Genomic DNA, 17,725 nt, shown 5'->3' with positions numbered 1-17,725 from the left:
AAGAGAGTTAAGAAAATTATTCCTGTTGCCTCCTTTGACACTGTATTCAGACCTCAGCTTGGGAGGAAGGCCAGTAACAGACCCCAGGGTCAACATCAAGTCCATGCATCTTTGCTCTCTGTCCTGTTATTATAGAAACTGGTTAGAAACTTGGCAACTTGATTGTTGTCCAATGTTGTAAAAAAGATACAAGGTATGGATCCTGAAATAAAGTGTGATCTTGCCAGAAGATTTTTGTGTTTAGCCTCCATTGTCCTGGATTTAAATATTCCCTGCTTAGCCAGTAGCCTTGGAGGTTTGTAAGACTGAATAGGTGTTCTGCTTTCAAATCTACCAACTTTTTCTCTGCCGAATCCAACAAGATTTTTGGACTCTCAGAGAAGCATCAATGATCTGGTGCCTCCTTGCTAATTGAAATGCATCTTGGCCATAATATTGACTATGTACACTAGCATGTATTTGTTCCTTGATAGGTTCTGGAAAGCAATCAGTGCTAGTCTGATTGTACCAAGTTCCAGGTAGTTTATACTGTTCATTTCTTCCAGACTCCTAAGCCTTGGACAATCTGATTCTTGTAGTGTGTTCCTTGGCATAGGTGGCATAATAACCATTGAGCAAGGAGCTGATTTGATTATGAAGACCACTAGCTTAGTGACTTCTTTGGGGAGATTTGTTTGTACTCTCTGTTTGTGCATGTGTGTCCTGATAAGGAAGAAGAGTCCATTGTAAAGGCCCAAGAATTCAGATCTATGGACTGCATCTTCAGTTCCAGCACTGTAAACTGGTGCACGAGGTCCATTGACCTCTGCCAGGTTTCTTTCACTCCTTTCAATAATTTTACCTGCTTCTTGGCAGACTGATATTCAAGAGCGTTGGTATACAAACTGAAATAATAACTACATTTCAAATTCTGTTCACTTTAATATAGTCAGGAATGTCATTCAAGAAAAGGTAATTTGGATTTTGAAAATGTATTGCTACAAAGTAGTGTGTAGCTTGAATACCTGAACCTAAACTATATCTAAACACTATAGATTAACTTGCTTTGTTTCATACACTGTTTGACCTAGTGGTGGTAATGGTGCTGACACAATTAAATTTTCTATTTTTACTCCAAGTAATACAAATTTATTTTCCACTCACTTTGCCACAGCTGGTTACTAATCAATCTCAATTCACAGTACAGTGATGATAGCACATGTTATCCGAGGGCAAGATCTGATTGGGTCACATTTTTTCAGCAATGCTTTGTACCAATGGGAAAAAATGGTCTCTACGGCAAGGTCTGTAAGGCACACTATTGTGCAAATGTTATTAATCAAAGAAAAACAAAGAATGCATTCATATGAGCCAGTAACTCCCAGATTTCCAAATCAGAATCACCCCATTTCTGCAAGGATTTTCTTACCAGTAATGTAGTTTCATCAGCTCCCATTTCTTCATGGCCAATGTAACATTGAATATACTGCAACCAATGCTTCAAAACCGGAATAACTTCGTGTGGCATTTTATAGTTGTTTTCTTACTACTACACATAGTTCACTTAGTAGCCCCAACTGCTGCTGCCAAGGGGGCTGCCATCTCCCCAGGGAAACCAGGGATGGACAAAAGAGCATTCTAGAAGAAGAAAAAGAGTTGGTTCTTATATGCCACTTTTCTCTACTCAAAGGAATCTCAAAACGGCTTACAATCGCCTTCCCCTTCCTCTCCCCACAACAGAAACCCTGTGAGATGGGTGAGGTTGAGAGAGCCCTGATATTCCTGCTCGGTCAGGGCAGTTTTCCAAGTGCTGTGGCGAACTCAAGGTCACTCAGCTGGTTGCATGTAGGTGAGTGCAGATTCAAACCCGGCTCGCCAGATCAGAAGTCTGCACTCCTTACCACTACACTAAGCACCTAGGGTGCCATGCTGGTGAGACATGGCTGAAAGTGCTTAGGAAGTCACAGGAGAAGCCAGTGCCAGTCTCCCACCTGGGAGCCTGCTTATCCTTGGCAGCAGCAGCCTAAACAGAAGAAACGATAAAATGGCAAACAGGGGATGTGAGCAAAAAAACCCCGGCAGAAAAAAAGGCCAAAAGAATGCAAGGAGAGCAATTGCTACACCAAGGACATCTCAGACCAGGGATACTGAAAATCTGGATGCAGACCAAGTATCCCTGCCAAGCAAAATATATATATTTTAAAAAAGCAAAATAAAAAAGTGCAAAACATACCCCAAAATAAACCAAGGAGAGAAAAGCACAGCCGCAGTCCTATAAAGCCCTTTTAACTGTCATCCATCAGCTCACCTGATGAGCACTACAAACAAGCTACCAGAGAACACCCTAGTTAAAACTCCAGCCGCTGAATGCTGCCCAGAAGCAAATAGCCCACCTTCTCCTATTCCTCCCTTTTTAAAACACACACACACACACAAAAGATGCCAGCCAGAAACTGGCTACCTGATGTGACTTGCATATGCAGAAGAAGATCCTTGCTGTGAAAAAGCCCACCTCCTTGCCCCAATGCAATAGGCCATCTGGCCAATCAGGATGGGGTTCTTTCCCGTTGTGCAGCCAAATGGTGGGAGAACCCCTGTATCAGACAGCAGACTGCAGTAAAGCTTCGCTTGCAGGATTGCCAACCTTCACAGAACCATCTTCCTGGCCCTGGCATCTCTCCACGGCTGTAATCGTAGGCCTGCTTTTAAATGGCAGCTGTGTTTATGCAACAAATGAAAAGCTGGACATCAGGGAAATCTTGATTTGTAGGTGAAATACTGAATCACTCACCTGAAATTCCAGGAACAAACAACTATTGTAAACAATAGAGATCATTCTTATCTCATTTCCTACATTTAAACAAATGGAATATTTATTTTGAACATGATAGATATAATTACTTGGAAGTGTTACTAAACATATAACTAGTATGAAACTAGTATATTATTTGTGTATCATTACTCAGATACTACCATTCTGATAAGAAATGGAGGACAGATTAATGAAAACATCTATTCTCATAAATGTGGTTATCACTAGCATACTTAAAAAATAATTACTTTACTGCACATGTAATTAAACAGGTACTTCATACTAGAAGCTTCCATATTAGAAATTTAGGAGTCTTAGACGGTGCATTTTGAATAATGGAAATTGTCCCTCAATTCAAGAAGTTTCAACCTATTTGAAGTCTATCCCAAACCCATCCCTTGCTTCTTCCGTTTTATCACAACTGTCATTTAGGTTATGATGGACTAAACAAGAATGACTAACTGAATTTAATTCAGTGAGATTCAGGTCATGAAGGAATTTGAACCTAGCTTCTCAAGACCTCACTGACACCAGTCTACCACAATTGGTCTGTTATAGGGAGGACTATGGCAAACAGGATACATTTCTATATGGAGAACAAGAACAGTTGTGTGGCCTCTCCTTAACTAGCAATGCAAATTCAAAACTTCCAAGTATTGCTTCCTTTTGCCCTCTGCTCGGAATCTATGGTAGCAAATTATCTGACCATTTCATAATACTCTACAGGGAAAGAAAGTATTTTATTTATTTGATTGATTGAAATAACTTTTGTGTCAAACGAGTCTCCTTCACATGACAACTTTTCCTTTCACAAAGGATTTGTAAGAGAATGAGGTGTCCATTTATTAGGGGAAGACAACGTGTATAGATTTGGGGAAAGGATGGAATTGTTATGTCCTTGCTAAGCGTTAAAAAACTATATCCAAGCAATCAACAGGAAAGGTGAAAGAACCTAGTTTCCTCTGGATGACCCTGTGTATATGAATGCTTGGGTGTAATTTAGGTCTGAATGACCATAAAGACTGATTTGATTGATTGATTGATTAAATGCTTGGGTGTGGAATGCTGTCTGAATTGCTCACTATTTAAAAAGGATGTCTCAACAAGACTCTTGTATCATAGGAACTCTGCATGCACACAAAGGCTTGTACCTTGAATAAAACTACTAGACTCAAACGTAGTTTAGCAAGAGTCAGTAAGAATGAAAATGACTTGTTGAGCATTAATACTTTTATATACCAAGTAAATGCCCCACCTCCTTTCAAGGACTCTGTATTAAGCCGTAATGAAGGTCATATGGCCTTGAGCCATGAGTGCCTTAAGGGTACTTAGTAAAGGAGGTAGCTTGAATTGATTAGTAGTGTTCCACCTAGAGCAGATAAACAGGATGTGTCTTTCATTTCCTCTTCCCATCAGCCACCTGAATGTATAAATGGAACCTTCTATTTCATACTGTTTCTTTGCTGCTTCACAGCAAATTCAGAGCCAGTTATCTTCCAGTCTCTTATTTGCTCCATTCACCTATCATAGATTATCATTGAACCATAATGACTTGTGTGGGCAGAGTGAGTGGAACAGATGACTAAGGGGCACTGCATCAATTCTTCAGGAGACCAGATGGTTGCACTATCCTGTGAGCCTTCTATACATTGGCTGCTTGTTAGATAGCATGCAATTTCAGGGTGGTATAGAATGCCACTGATAATATGGCCGGATGGAATGCAATGAGCTGTGGTTGCTTCTGAAAAATAGGTGCCGGTTTGTCCACTTCAGGGATACATTTATTCTTCCATCATCACACTGGTACTTAAGATTATAGCTGCAGCCAGCTCTCTGCCCCAGCATGCCAAAAAGTAACTTGTTCAGCTACTATTGTATGATTGACAGGTGTGAACATAAAGTCTGCTGAGGTTTACCAAGCAGCTGGCTGGCATGCCAGGACCAGCACATCAGTGAGATGGAGTGGGAATGAATCAGCTGCAGCCCAAAGCTGATGGCAGAGTCATTTCCCAGATTGTCTGCATTAAAGTTCAAATGGACTGTGTCTGTCTGGGTTTATCTCAGCCCTTTTATGCCTTTTTAAGGAGTGAGAAACATGCCTCTGGAAACAGAGGAATAAATTTTATTTTGATCTGCCATTTTGTATTCCTGACTCCATATTCTAAATGTGTGTGTGTAAAGTGTTGTCAAGTAACAGCTGACCTATTGCCACCCAATAGTGTTTTCAAGGCAAAATATGTTCAGATGTGTTTCACCATTGCATTGGTCTAGATTCTCAGACCTGGTTCAGACATAATTAATTAATGCAGGCCATTGCACTAAGGATGGGTTAGTTAGGATTCCTGAAAGCAAGTTTTGAACCAGGATGCAAAGTTGGTTTATTACCCATAGTTTCTTTTTAGCTAACATAATATTATGGGTTACTTCTTGACAGTGTTCCATGGCTAGAGGGACATCTGGCAAGATTAGCTCTAAAAAAATTCTGCCTTTTGATGCCTGCCACTAGACTTCTCCATGTTCACTTTCATGTCTTCTTACTTGTAAAGGTCCAGGAATATTATAATTATGCATTACTGCACACAACAATCAAAAGAGTCTTGAGCCTCTGTTGAAGGGTCGAGTATAAATAGAAATAATTGAATATACCCAAATAAGGTTGTGGGAAGGCATATCTTGAACTTGAACATAGTTGTTTCACAGCTTCTGATATGAAAGGCTGGTAGTGTCAGTATATTATAGGACAGGGAGCCACTGTATATTATAGGACAGTATATTATAGCTGACGTTGTTACCCAAGATACCATGTTTGTATATAACACCACCTCCATGATGGCCTGCAGAGGAGGGTGACTGGGCTGATAATAATGTTTTGTGCTTTGATTACCTATTATTGTGCCAGATGAGTCAAAAGTTGAAAGCCAACTGGAGTGGTAGGGGTACAGAATGTCAAGATGTGCCTTCCCTATCAGTAGTGCTACTGCCAGCAGGGTTTGGGAGGGACGGTATTCCCCAGATTTTCCTCATCATTATCATGGAACAAGGCTGGCAGCAACATTACAATTTTATTCAAGGCATGAACTTTCATGTGCACGCACACTTCCTCAGATACAGTGACATTGTATCTGAGGAAATGTGCGTACACACAAAAGCTCATATTTTGAGTAAAACTTTGTTGATCTTAAAGGTGCCACCTGACTATAAATTTATAAAAAGATGCCACCGGACTGTAATCATCAGCTTAAATAATACCTGAAAATACTAGTAAGGTATTTGGGGGGCATTTCTTGGCTTGGTTTAGCCGAATGCATACCCCTTGTTTAAAACAAACCAAGTTATTCAATAGTAGGAATTAAGCCCGCTGTCGTTTAAATACAGTGGGCGCTAGCTGGGGGAGAACGTGGCCGCGGGCAGCTGGTTGATGGGGCCTGGCTTGGGAGGGGTTGCTGTCGTTGCGCGGCCCCCCTTCCCATCCAGGAGACTCACCGGGGCTCGGGCGGGCGGCAGCGTCCAGGAGCGGAGGTGGGAAGCGGGAGGGCCGGCGGCTCAGGGCGGCGTCCGATAGCTTGGCGGGGCTTGGGCGGGCAGCAGCATCCAGGAGCCGAGTTGGGCAGCAGGAGGGCAGACGGCTCAGCGTGGCATCCAATGGCTCGGAGTGGCGGCTTCACGGCAGCTGCTCCGCGGCGGTCTCCAGTGCTGCGGTGGTATTTTAGGGTGGGTGTGGGAGGCATCGGCAGGCCACTGGGCGCGGAGTGGTTGGCCATCGTTGTCTCAGTCAGCTGCGCCATCTTGTCCACGTGGAATTGGGCGTGGCGGCGGCAAATTCCGGGGGAAGCGGGGAAGCATGGCTCAAAGCTTTGGTGTGGCCGCAGCGGCAAATTCCAGGGCCGGTCAGCCAAGCGGCTTCGTGTAAGTGTGGGTTTGGGGGTGGGAAGGGGTCGTGTGGCAGCTGGTGGGGTAGGCCATCGTGGAGGTCTGTTTGCGGGGAAGGGCAGTCGCTGGGCGCAGGGAAAGAAGTTTCCCTGGAGCCCAGCGGCGTGGGGCAAGGCTCCTGCCCGGTGGCCATCCGGCAAGGATGGCGGCTCGGGAGGAGTGTAGAGTTAGCGGCGGGCCATTCGGGAGACGGGCCAAGTTGCCAATAGGGAGGCGCATTTTGCGTGCCTCCCAATTGGCCACTTGGCCCTGGATTGCCACTCTGAGGAGCGAATCAGGAGCCGCTTTGCGGCTTCTGATTCGCTCCTCAGAGTTTTTATCCCTGACAGGGCCCGCCCTAACTCCTCCCCAACAGCCCTTAGCCTTTTATTTGATCCACTCCGCAGGAGCGGATTAAAGATAATCAGAAACTGTTTGAGTACCCTCAATTGGTAGAACAATCCTGTCACAGGCTGAAAACACAGGGATAAGAACTACCTAAGGTATGCTGTCAATGACAGGTCATTCATTTATAAGGCTGTCATAAGTGGAAGTGACTTGACAATACATGTACACAAAGTGAATTTATTGATTATTTAAAGTTTCCAGTGCCACTCAAATTACACGTGAAGCAGTTTACAAATAAGACTAAAAACTATGCAAATTTAAGTCTCTATGTGAAGTTTCACAGGAGCAGAGGATTAGGAAACTGGGAGCATCAGTAATTTCAAATACCTCCTTGCAAAAAAATGTGCAGTTTTTCTACTGTTCCATGTTGCTTGTTGTTTCACTTCATTCATTACTGTTAATCTAAGTTATCTATATTGGTTCTGTTCTGTTTTACCTGAACTGTCCTGAGCCTTCGGGGAGGGTGGTATATAAATATAATAAATAAATAAATATCTACGTGGAAGTGAGAAAGCTTTTCACATTCCATTCTGTAGTCTTATAAGAATACTAGGGGTAAAGCCCGTTGTATCAAAGAATACAACAGGCATTTGTGCCTAAGGGTGGAAAGTGGAAGGTGAGGGTAGGCTTGCACATGAGTGCATGAGAATGAGAATGGAGGGATGTTTTCTGGGGGGGGGGTTGCGCTGCTGCTGTGCGTGCAAATAAGGGTGTAGAGGGGTAGACAGGGGTGTGAAGAAAGTGTGGTGAGGAAGGCTTGTTGGCATTGGGTGATGACAACTGCAGTATAGTTGTTTTCTCTGTAGCTCATAGGAGGATCTCATGGTAGATGATGTTTCTTGTAACAATGAGGTCTGAATGTGGGAGCAGCATGCCCTGTTCTGGACAAGGTGTAACATGGCTTTGAAGTCTTGGAAGCATCTGACGTGTGACATGGTGACATACAGTTGGCTGTGACTGAACACAGGCTCCTCAAGATGGAGGCTGACTTTGTCAAGGATTTGGCCCCGTGACTAATTGTTTGTGATGGCGAATGCCAGTTTGAGAGGGAACTATTGGCAGTAGAGGGTGAAAAGGAGGTCAGGATTTGCTGGCAGGGTCTCATGGAAACTGTAGCCCACAGACATCTGGAGAACACTACAACAAATATATCTTAATAATATAGCCTTCGTCATACTTATATCTATACCTAGTATGCTGTTTCAGTAGATGTGATTCAGCTCTTAAAAATAAAGAAACATGCCCTAGTAATTTTGCTTATCATAGTTGTCCTCTCCCCTCATAAATGTAGCCGTTTTCTTACCCAATCTCAATGATGTATGTATTTTTCAGAATGTGCTGTTGAATATATTTTCATGCTTCTATCAGGGTTGTTCTGGAGCAGAAATCTACTGTGTGGACCATAGAAACTATCCTCAAAATCTGCAGTTGCTCTGTTGGTTGTAGCTGTATCTGTTTGAGTGTGTGTATGTAAAAGAGAGATAGACAAATTGCCCTGACTGTGAAGAGTTCTGTAATCTTTGTTAGGAAATTAATATGATCAAATATTTTTAAGACATTTTCCAGAACACTAAGAGCGAAATATATACCTCATATATAGTTACAGCCTGGGTAAATCTGGCATGTCATTTATTGATAACTGATGCATGTTACATCTATTTTATCACAGTATTCTAGATCAAGGGCAGAATCATTTGTATTATTAATAAAAAGCCCTGATATCTCATGCACATAGCAATACTAATTTTATGACTGTAAAGTTTTTAAGTAATGCATAGAGCAATAAAACTGTCATGAAGATTAATGTTCAATGGAATTATCTAATTCCATGTAATAAATTGTCTTCCAGAGAGGTACCTAAAATAGAATAAAACTGGTATATTCCAGGTGAAAAATTAAGCCACCCCTTGCTGAACAGTGATTTTCATCTTTTTTGAAATGTAGATATGACATCAAAGATGACTACACCCTGCGCATTAAAAAAACTATGAGTACAGATGAAGGGACGTATACATGTATTGCTGAGAACAGAGTTGGAAAAGTTGAAGCGTCTGCTACTCTTACAGTCAGAGGTAAGCGTTTGAGCGAACTAACAGTTAACATATTTTATCCCTATTTTCTGGAGGGGGAGAGTTGGTGATTTTGTTGAGTTTTCAAACTATATTGAAACCAATTTTTGTATTAGAAGATTATTTTCTGGGTTTTTTTAGAGGTTATTCTTAAGTTTTACTCTTAGTTGATAATTGGCTGGTACTGAAATCATTTTTACCATGTATCAATACTCAAATGTATCTTAAGACTTTCAATCAAGGATCCCTAACAGATACTGTGGCTTGAACATGGGACTATATATGCAAAGTCTGTGCTTTTCCAATGAGTGATAGGGTAGAATTCCCATGCATGTAAAATTTTATATCAGTACAATTATTCTGAAAGCAACTTTCATTTATCAGTTCTAGCTCTAGAATACGGACAAGAGATAGTGACTGCAGGAACCTAATTATAGATTCTACCTAAAATGGTATAGGTATCCCCTGTGCAAGCACCAAGTTATGTCTGACCCTTGGGGTGACACCCTCTAGCGTTTTCATGGCAGACTCAATATGGGGTGGTTTGCCAGTGCCTTCCCCAGTCATTACCGTTTACCCCCCAGAAAGCTGGGTACTCATTTTACCGACCTCAGAAGGATGGAAGGCTGAGTCAACCTTAAGTCAACCTGCTGGGATTGAACTCCCAGCCTCATGGGCAGAGCTTCAGACTGCATGTCTGCTGCCTTACCACTCTGCGCCACAAGAGGCTCTTAGATTCTACCTATATCATGAGAAAATGGTAGAATGGAGGAAGGAGGAAACTCTTGTGCTTAAAGGGAAGAGTTCTTTTTTATATATATACATTTTTATTTTCATAAAGATAAAAATAGAAAAGAACAGATAGTATAAATTGTTAATACAAAGAAAGATAGATTATGCTCTTCATTTGTTATACTTAATTCCCCTTTTCGTGTCCCCTTTTAGTTTATTTTCTTAAATAATTCAGGGAAGAGTTCTGATGATAGAAGTAATATATTTTTTCATTATGATGTGTGAGATAGGGCAGTTAGCTATCAGAGGGCCATTCCGCCCAGCAGTGGGTACACTGGGCTGCCAGCGGTGCAGTGCTGCAGAGCTTTATACCCCACAGCTTTATGGGGGCACATTTTAGTGCTGTATCTGCTCCAGTGCTGAAATGTGTCTCCCTGGGAAACACAGTGGTGGTGGATAGGTTCTGCTGTGTGGGGGGGCATGGGTTATTTTGCAGGAACCTTCCTGTAAAATAAAACAAAATGCCCCAGTCCTCCATGTAGTGCAGAAAAAACAAACTATAGCATATTTGCCCCCTATAGGCCACTGTAGGATGGGGAGGAGCCAGGCCTTCCTTGCCCACATGGGCTTGCTGCAGTACAGGCCCTGTTGGTCCATGCAGCGGACCAAGGGAACACGTATTCTCTCTTAGCCCAGGGCAAACGAGGGTCTGGCTGGCAGTTGCATCATTTGCACCCTCTCAGCATTTTCTGCCCGAGTGGGATTGGCCGGAATGAGTTAAAGACAGGAGTAAGAGAACAGAAAAGATATGATTATGAATTCTGAAGTGGTGCGTTTGGTACAGCCACAAAATGGCTGCCACAGCAGAGTCAACTATAAAACAACTGCTGCAGTTTACCTTCAGTCATACAGTGAAAACTCTTATGGTAGCTACTGCTAGGGCAACATTTAAAAAATCCCACAACCAGAACCCTCACTGAGGAGAAGCCCTAACTGACCCTTTCTACTTTCTAAAAACACTTGGTGGTTACCAGAAAAGGTGCCATGAACATTAAGTTTGGGAGCATGGGTAGAGATATATGTATACATATATAATAATATATATAATAACATATATATATAACACATACATGACGGATGCACTGGATTCACACTGGAGTCAAAAAGTCAGTTTTTCATAATTTAGCAGTCAGGCTGAAGGCTCAGTAGAGATATAAAAGGTTAATGAAAACATTTTTAGTTTAATCATTGATTTTTCTCTACCATACACATTAAATCAGATGATCAAAGACTCTATAGATTGTTTTATTAGAGGAAGGGCCAACTGATTCAAGACGCTGACTTCTATTTCCATCCATTTAATGCATGGACACGGTTCTGTTGAATTTTCTGAATTTGGAGGGGGAGGTAGAAATGAACCTTGTTGCATAAAGAGGGGGAGAGCTCTATAGTGATAATAGAAGAAAGAGGTATCTTGTAGTAATCCAGCTACTGAAATATTGTTGTGATACTGCAGAGATTATGATATAAGTTCCCAAGGAGTTCCTTGTTACTTGTTTTTGATGAGACTGGATTTCCATGTTGTGAGAAAAGCAAAAAAAGTATTAATTTTCTTTAAAAAATAGTGTTCTTTGTCTTTAGAAAAATAGAAATATTCGACTGCACACTTCAGTTTCCTTTATAACATCAGCTATTGTACAGATTGTACAGACATAAAAAATTACATCCACTAAAGCTTAGCATGCTGATGTGGGTAGTGACTAGAACAAAGGGGGCAGGGAGGGATCTGTTGAACTCACTGGAGCTTGAACTTGAGCAAATTAGGGTGGAAAAGGAAAGTATATAATTGATTTTCCTACATGAAAGAAGACTTCTCATTATCTTTTCCCCTTAGCTTTCTAATTTAACTAGCCATAGGCATAGTATTTATTCAATATAAAAAGTCTCTGTGTTACATATATATGTAAAACCTCTTGAGATATGAATCAAGATTAGAAAAACCTAGAATTATAACATTTAAAGTCAAAAGTCACGAGGGGAACAATATAGACTTTATATTTAAGTTACAAACAAAAACTGTGCCCTTTAAAAAAAATGACAATCGTGACAACAGATATATACAGGTCCAATTTTTTGCCTTTTTACTTGAGAAGATAGGTTCTTGTAAGTAAATATATATATATAGCCTTGCAGTCTTACATTAGTTGTTTTCCATGCAATTTACATTAAGGAGAGGAGGATTTGGTTTTTTAATGCAACTTTACCAGAAATAGTCTCAAAGTAGCTTACGTTCACCTTCCCTTTTGTCTCTCCACAACAGACACCATGTGAGGTAGGTGAGGTTGAGAGAGCCCTGATATTACTGCTCAGTCAGAACAGCTTTATCAGTGCTGTGGTGTGCCAAAGGTCCCCCAGCTGGCTGCATGTGAGGGAGTGAAGAATCAAATCAGGTTCACCAAATTAGAAGACGGTGCTCCTAACCACTACCTTTTATTATTATTGTTATTACTATTTTATTTATTACCCGTCACCCCCTGAAGGCTCGAGGCGGGTTACAACATACAGATAAAAACCATACAACCCCTAAAATCAGTTTAAAACAACAATACAATACAAATAACCCCATAAAACCAAGATGCTGCAGTGGAAAAAAACTCCAGCACCTAAAAAACCCCAAAATCATCTTCTAGAGGGGAAGCATGCATAGAGGGTGGCTCTAGTACTATCACTGAATTGTAGTATAGGCCTTGTTTTCTCACAGTGATTGACGATTTTAAAAAACTAAGACTTTCCCCTAAACTTTTTACATTGCCATTAAATGTTCCCTACCTTAGCTAATAATGAATAAAACTGCTATTTTGGTGGAGTTAATTATTGTAGGAGAGGGTCTGTCAGCACCGGACTGTTTCTGCACTAGGGATAACATTCAGTTTGCATTTTTAAAGGGTCAAGTTTTTTGTCCATTTCCACACTGAAATTCGCCTCTTCACGTGCAGGCCCAAATTGTACCTCACTTGCACCACAGCAAAGGAATGTACAGAAAACCAGTTTTCATTTTTTAAAGTGGGGATTAACGGGGTCTAATTCAGGGATGCCTAACGTAGAAATGTGTGCACTTTGGTTTTCCCCATGCCTCTTTTGAGGTTTTGGGAAATGCCCATTTCCTTGTCGCCATCATCCCTCCCCCTCCTGCCTCCATTCTCAAGAATCTGCCTTTTTTATCACCTTTCCCTAAAAGTGTTCCAAATGTAATTTTTTTTTTTAACTGAGTTTTTTTTTAAAGGGTTACTAACTCAGGGTTTTTTAAAAACACATTCAGGACAAGCAGAGAGGTGATCAACGGCGCAGAATGGTGGAAATAAGGGGTACAATGAAAACAAAGGTGCAAGAAGCACCATTTTACAAAAAACAAATTTTTTGAAGAGAGGAAGGGAGTAAAGCATGATGGAAGGCTGCCTCAATTGGACTCAGTACAGAAAAGCAAGTTGTGAATTTTAGCCTGGGAAATAAGGGAGGAAGGTCTAAATGTGGAAAGGCTAGAGTCAACTCGCAACATCCAAAGGAAATCCATAGCTAAAACAAGATATGTTTCCTAAAGCAGAAATTTTCCCGCAGATACAAGGCATTGCTTTTTATTTGCTGCTATCAGATTGGGTATTTTGTCCTGTAAATAACCTGTGATATGAAAATATTTTCAAAAATTTTACTTGGTTCAGACATAGTGCAAAACCATGGTTAAATTAAATCTGTAGTTGGAAGTAGGAGCCCATGCTTTTAACTATTATTAATTCAGATACCTCAAACCAGGATTTCAAACAAAAATATGCAGATTGTTTATTAATCTCAGTTAATTTGGCTATTGTTTCATATGATGCACAAATATGATATCTTGGCTTACTTACTTCCATTCTCTTAAACACACAGTAATGTGACAAACTCCTTCCATGCATCCCTAAAGGAAAAAATGAAAAAGGATCCCTGGCTTTATTAATTCCTAAACTTCATGCACAATTCCATTTCTTCACAAACTATTGGGAAGTGTAGGATAAACCCTGGTATTAACTTGCTGATTCTTTCTTCAGGCATCAGAACCCTCTCAATTCAAAACAAATTTACCATGAAGGCTAAGCCTGAGAAAAGTTTTTAAGTAATTTATTGTAGCCTAAGGATATGCGCAAAGATAACATTTCTTCCTTTGTCCCCTTGAGGTTAAGAGGAGATAAAGGCCATAACAGTTTTTTCAGCAATAATTCTAGATATAATTTTTAAAAGATAACTTTTTTCATTTTTGTCATATCCTTATTAACTTCTGTTACTGTTTTTATATGTGTGTTTCATGTTCACTATACTGCCTGTGCCATGAAGGCTGAGATCCTATGGATATTGTTTTGAACTAAATCCATAAATCTTCCTTGCAGACATGAATAGAATTAGGATGTGTATTCATTTGTAGACTTCTTGGTAATAGGAATATACAACCACTTGAGGTTTTTGCAATTAAGAGTTTAGCAAACCAAGATAAGCCAGCTAGAACTTCATCTTTACTTTTCCTGCCGTTGACCATGTGAATTCATTTTTTGAAGGGAGAAATATCCAGCTGAATTTATTTGAATAACTTCAAATTGAAAAATAGCAATAATTAACACCAAAGCATTAATTAACACCATGATGCAGATTATCCTAGATATTAGCCAGAAGGGCTGGGAACGGAGGTAAATAAATGTCATGAATATATAATAAATATGGGATATTAAAATGGACAACACCAGTATGTTTTATTTGCAAGATAACATTCATGAAATATTAAGATGTGTGTTCAAACGGAGAAAGGATAATTTAGAATTATGATTCTTTTAGAATTATTTTGGATGTAATCCCATAATGAAGAGAGCCAGTTTGGTGTAGTGGTTAGGAGTGTGGACTTTTTATCTGGCATGCCGGGTTCGATTCTGTGTTCCCCCACATGCAACCAGCTGGATGACCTTGGGCTCGCCACAGCACTGATAAAACTGTTCTGACCGAGCAGTGATATCAGAACTGGCTCAGCCTCACCCACCTCACAGGGTGTCTGTTGTGGGAAGAGGAAGTGGAAGGCGACTGTAAGCCGCTTTGAGCCTCCTTCAGATAGAGAAAAGCGGCATATAAGAACCAACTCTTCTCCTTCATCATCAATTTTCAAAACAACATCTTAATGTGATTTTTAACCATTGCTCATATGGCAATAATTGTTGTTTTAAAAGGTATTTTAGTAGCAGAAAAGTTCCTTCTAAAACTTAAAATAAGAAACAGGTTAATAACTAATAATAAATAACAACAGTAGTTACTTCGTTGTAGTCTGCAGCAGTAGGTACTATAATCTAAAGCTTGTAACTGGATTATACTGAAAAGGATAGCACACCAGTCAAAAAAAATAATTACAGCAAGAAGAATTTATATTGTCTGGAAACGAGGTAATAGATAAGTGTCACAATATATGGTGTTGGATAAAAGAAGAAAATACCGGCCTCCAAATTTAACAAAATTAAATTGAAACAATGCAGTGGTTCTGTTTACAAATTCTGCTACTAAAATTTGGCTTGCTTCATTTTTCCCATGCTTGACCTACTGTAAATTTACTATTTACCCTTGAGTTCTTCCATAACAGATGTTGAATCAAAGCAGGGTTGACAGCCCTTAGCTCCCAACTCAACAATTCTAACATAATGAAAGACTGCTGCCAGAATGAAATCATCTTGTTGCAGGAAAACTGCCTTCAATCTCAGTATCGGTCTAAGATAAAAATAACCTGTTGATCATTGCACATTTTTAAGAGAAAGTAGAAGTTATCTAAGCAACACTTTGGGACATTCTTGTTGTAAATCCCTATGGTCATTGGATGGTCCTTGTAATTTTCATCAGTACTGTCAGTGATGAGGAACGAGTGTGCTATGAGCTGTTGTGTCTATAACTGGATGAGGAAAAATAGGGCCTTGAGCATTTCTCTAACCTGAACTGCAATCCATATGGTCCCAGTAAAACTCAGTTGGTATTTAAGTTAGACAGCAATGCATTGATTTTATGGGATTGACATTTGCCAGCCTGTAATGCTAGATGATGTATTCATGAAGTTTTAGAAGTTTATCCTAATGTGAAACTACTTACTTCAATCAAGTAGCAGTGGCATTTGATGATGGGACATGAATCTCTCAAAAATGTTGTTCAGTTGATTGGATGGGGCAACTTTTTAAACTGCTGTTCAGGACTTTGCTTTCAACAACTGTAATTCCAATAAGTCCATCTTATATAATGGATAGATTCAAATGAGTAGCTATGTTGGTCTGAAATAGCACAATAAAATCAGCGTCCAGTAGCACCTTTAAGACTAACAAAGATTTATTCAAGGCGTGAGCTTTCGAGTGCAAGCACCCTTCGTTAGACAGTGATCTTCTTACATGACAGGGAATATATAGCAAAAATCAATTCTGTTACATATTTGGTTGTGACACAGATGTAACAGAATTGATTTTTGCTATATATTCCCTGTCATGTAAGAAGATCATAGTCTGAGGAAGGATGCTTGCACTCGAAAGCTCACACCTTGAATAAATCTTTGTTGGTCTTAAAGGTGCTACTGGACTCTGATTTTATTATATAATGGAAACAAGCATCTGCTTCAGACTGACATGTTAACGTAGTATTCAACTGAGTATCCACAGTGAAGCATAACATTACACATCAAGCCTTCTGACAATTTCTTTTTTTCCCTTTTAATTTCTTTATATTCTCACCACACCATTGTAATGTCTTCAGCTCGCCCTGTTGGTAAGTAACCATCATTCTATCCATTTTAGCATGTCTTCATACAGTTCATCTTTCATTTTTGTAACTCCTTAGAACTGTTTTTCAGTAACAATTGACTACTAGTGATCATTGGTGCTGGTACGTTATGAGCTTTCTATAAGTAAACAATGGGACATTAAAAATAGTTATTTTGGGAATATTCTGATGATTATTTCAAGCCATTTTGATAAATGAGGCTGAACTTCAACGGCATATATTTGAAATTATGGAATAATGCACCACAATTGTGCTTATTTTAGAGTTTGTTCATTGAAAAGAACAACCAATGACATCAGTAGGCTTTGAATATCATAGCTTGAATATCATTTTTTTATTTTATAAAAGGTATGAAAGTTTGAGAGAGGCAGAGCAATACATTTTGTTATCACTACAAAAAAATATACAATTAGGATTTAGGAGCCAATAATAATTAAGGTCCCAAGTTATTGTTGTCCTTATTTTAGAATATGGTCTGAAAATTTGCAAGTGGTTCTTAGTTTACCTCCAGTGCTTAGCATGTGATGTTTGGTACAATATCAATGGAACAGCAACTTTTGTATGACCATATGTGATGTTTAACTTTATAGAATTGATTTCTAATGGGGCTGAATCTCAACCAGCAAAAGATTTTGAAATTAATATCTTTATATTAAGCATTTCAAGAGAAATAGTCAAAACATTTTAAGTGTGATATTTCCCATATAAAAAACCTGCAGCTTTCTGTGGTACTAAGGATCATGATAGTGATAGTGTTATACTTATGCTTTTATCTGTATCTGTCACATCAATTTTATAAACAAGTGTGAAAATGTAAGCTTGAATTATTTCTGCCTCTTTTTTACTTTGGTCAGAGCAGGCATTTATAGCATATGGTATGGATTGTACATATGCAAAGGCAAGCTCAGTTCTGCCTGAGGTGGATGGCAGCTGGTGAATATAACAGATCTGTACCAGATTCCCATTAGCAAATCAAAACATTATGAGTAGTAACTGTATT

The 17,725-nt window shown here is 39.7% G+C and overlaps 1 protein-coding gene across 23 annotated transcripts in view; it reads left to right on the top strand.

Moving 5' to 3' along the window:
- Positions 1–17,725, top strand: part of ROBO2 (roundabout guidance receptor 2) — a 1,095,356-nt gene that overhangs the window by 916,463 nt on the left and 161,168 nt on the right. For 17 of the 23 annotated variants that reach the window (XM_077342393.1, XM_077342394.1, XM_077342384.1 and 14 more), the window contains 2 exons: positions 9,053–9,180; positions 16,699–16,710. In XM_077342393.1, coding sequence (XP_077198508.1) covers positions 9,053–9,180; positions 16,699–16,710 — 140 coding nt within the window. The remainder of the gene's footprint in view (positions 1–9,052; positions 9,181–16,698; positions 16,711–17,725) is intronic. The other 6 variants (XM_077342374.1, XM_077342391.1, XM_077342385.1 and 3 more) reach the window with 1 other exon arrangement.

The sequence above is a fragment of the Paroedura picta genome, chromosome 6 (genome assembly GCF_049243985.1).
Source record: "Paroedura picta isolate Pp20150507F chromosome 6, Ppicta_v3.0, whole genome shotgun sequence".
Lineage (NCBI taxonomy): Eukaryota > Metazoa > Chordata > Lepidosauria > Squamata > Gekkonidae > Paroedura > Paroedura picta.
This window is presented reverse-complemented; position numbering and strand designations above follow the sequence as displayed.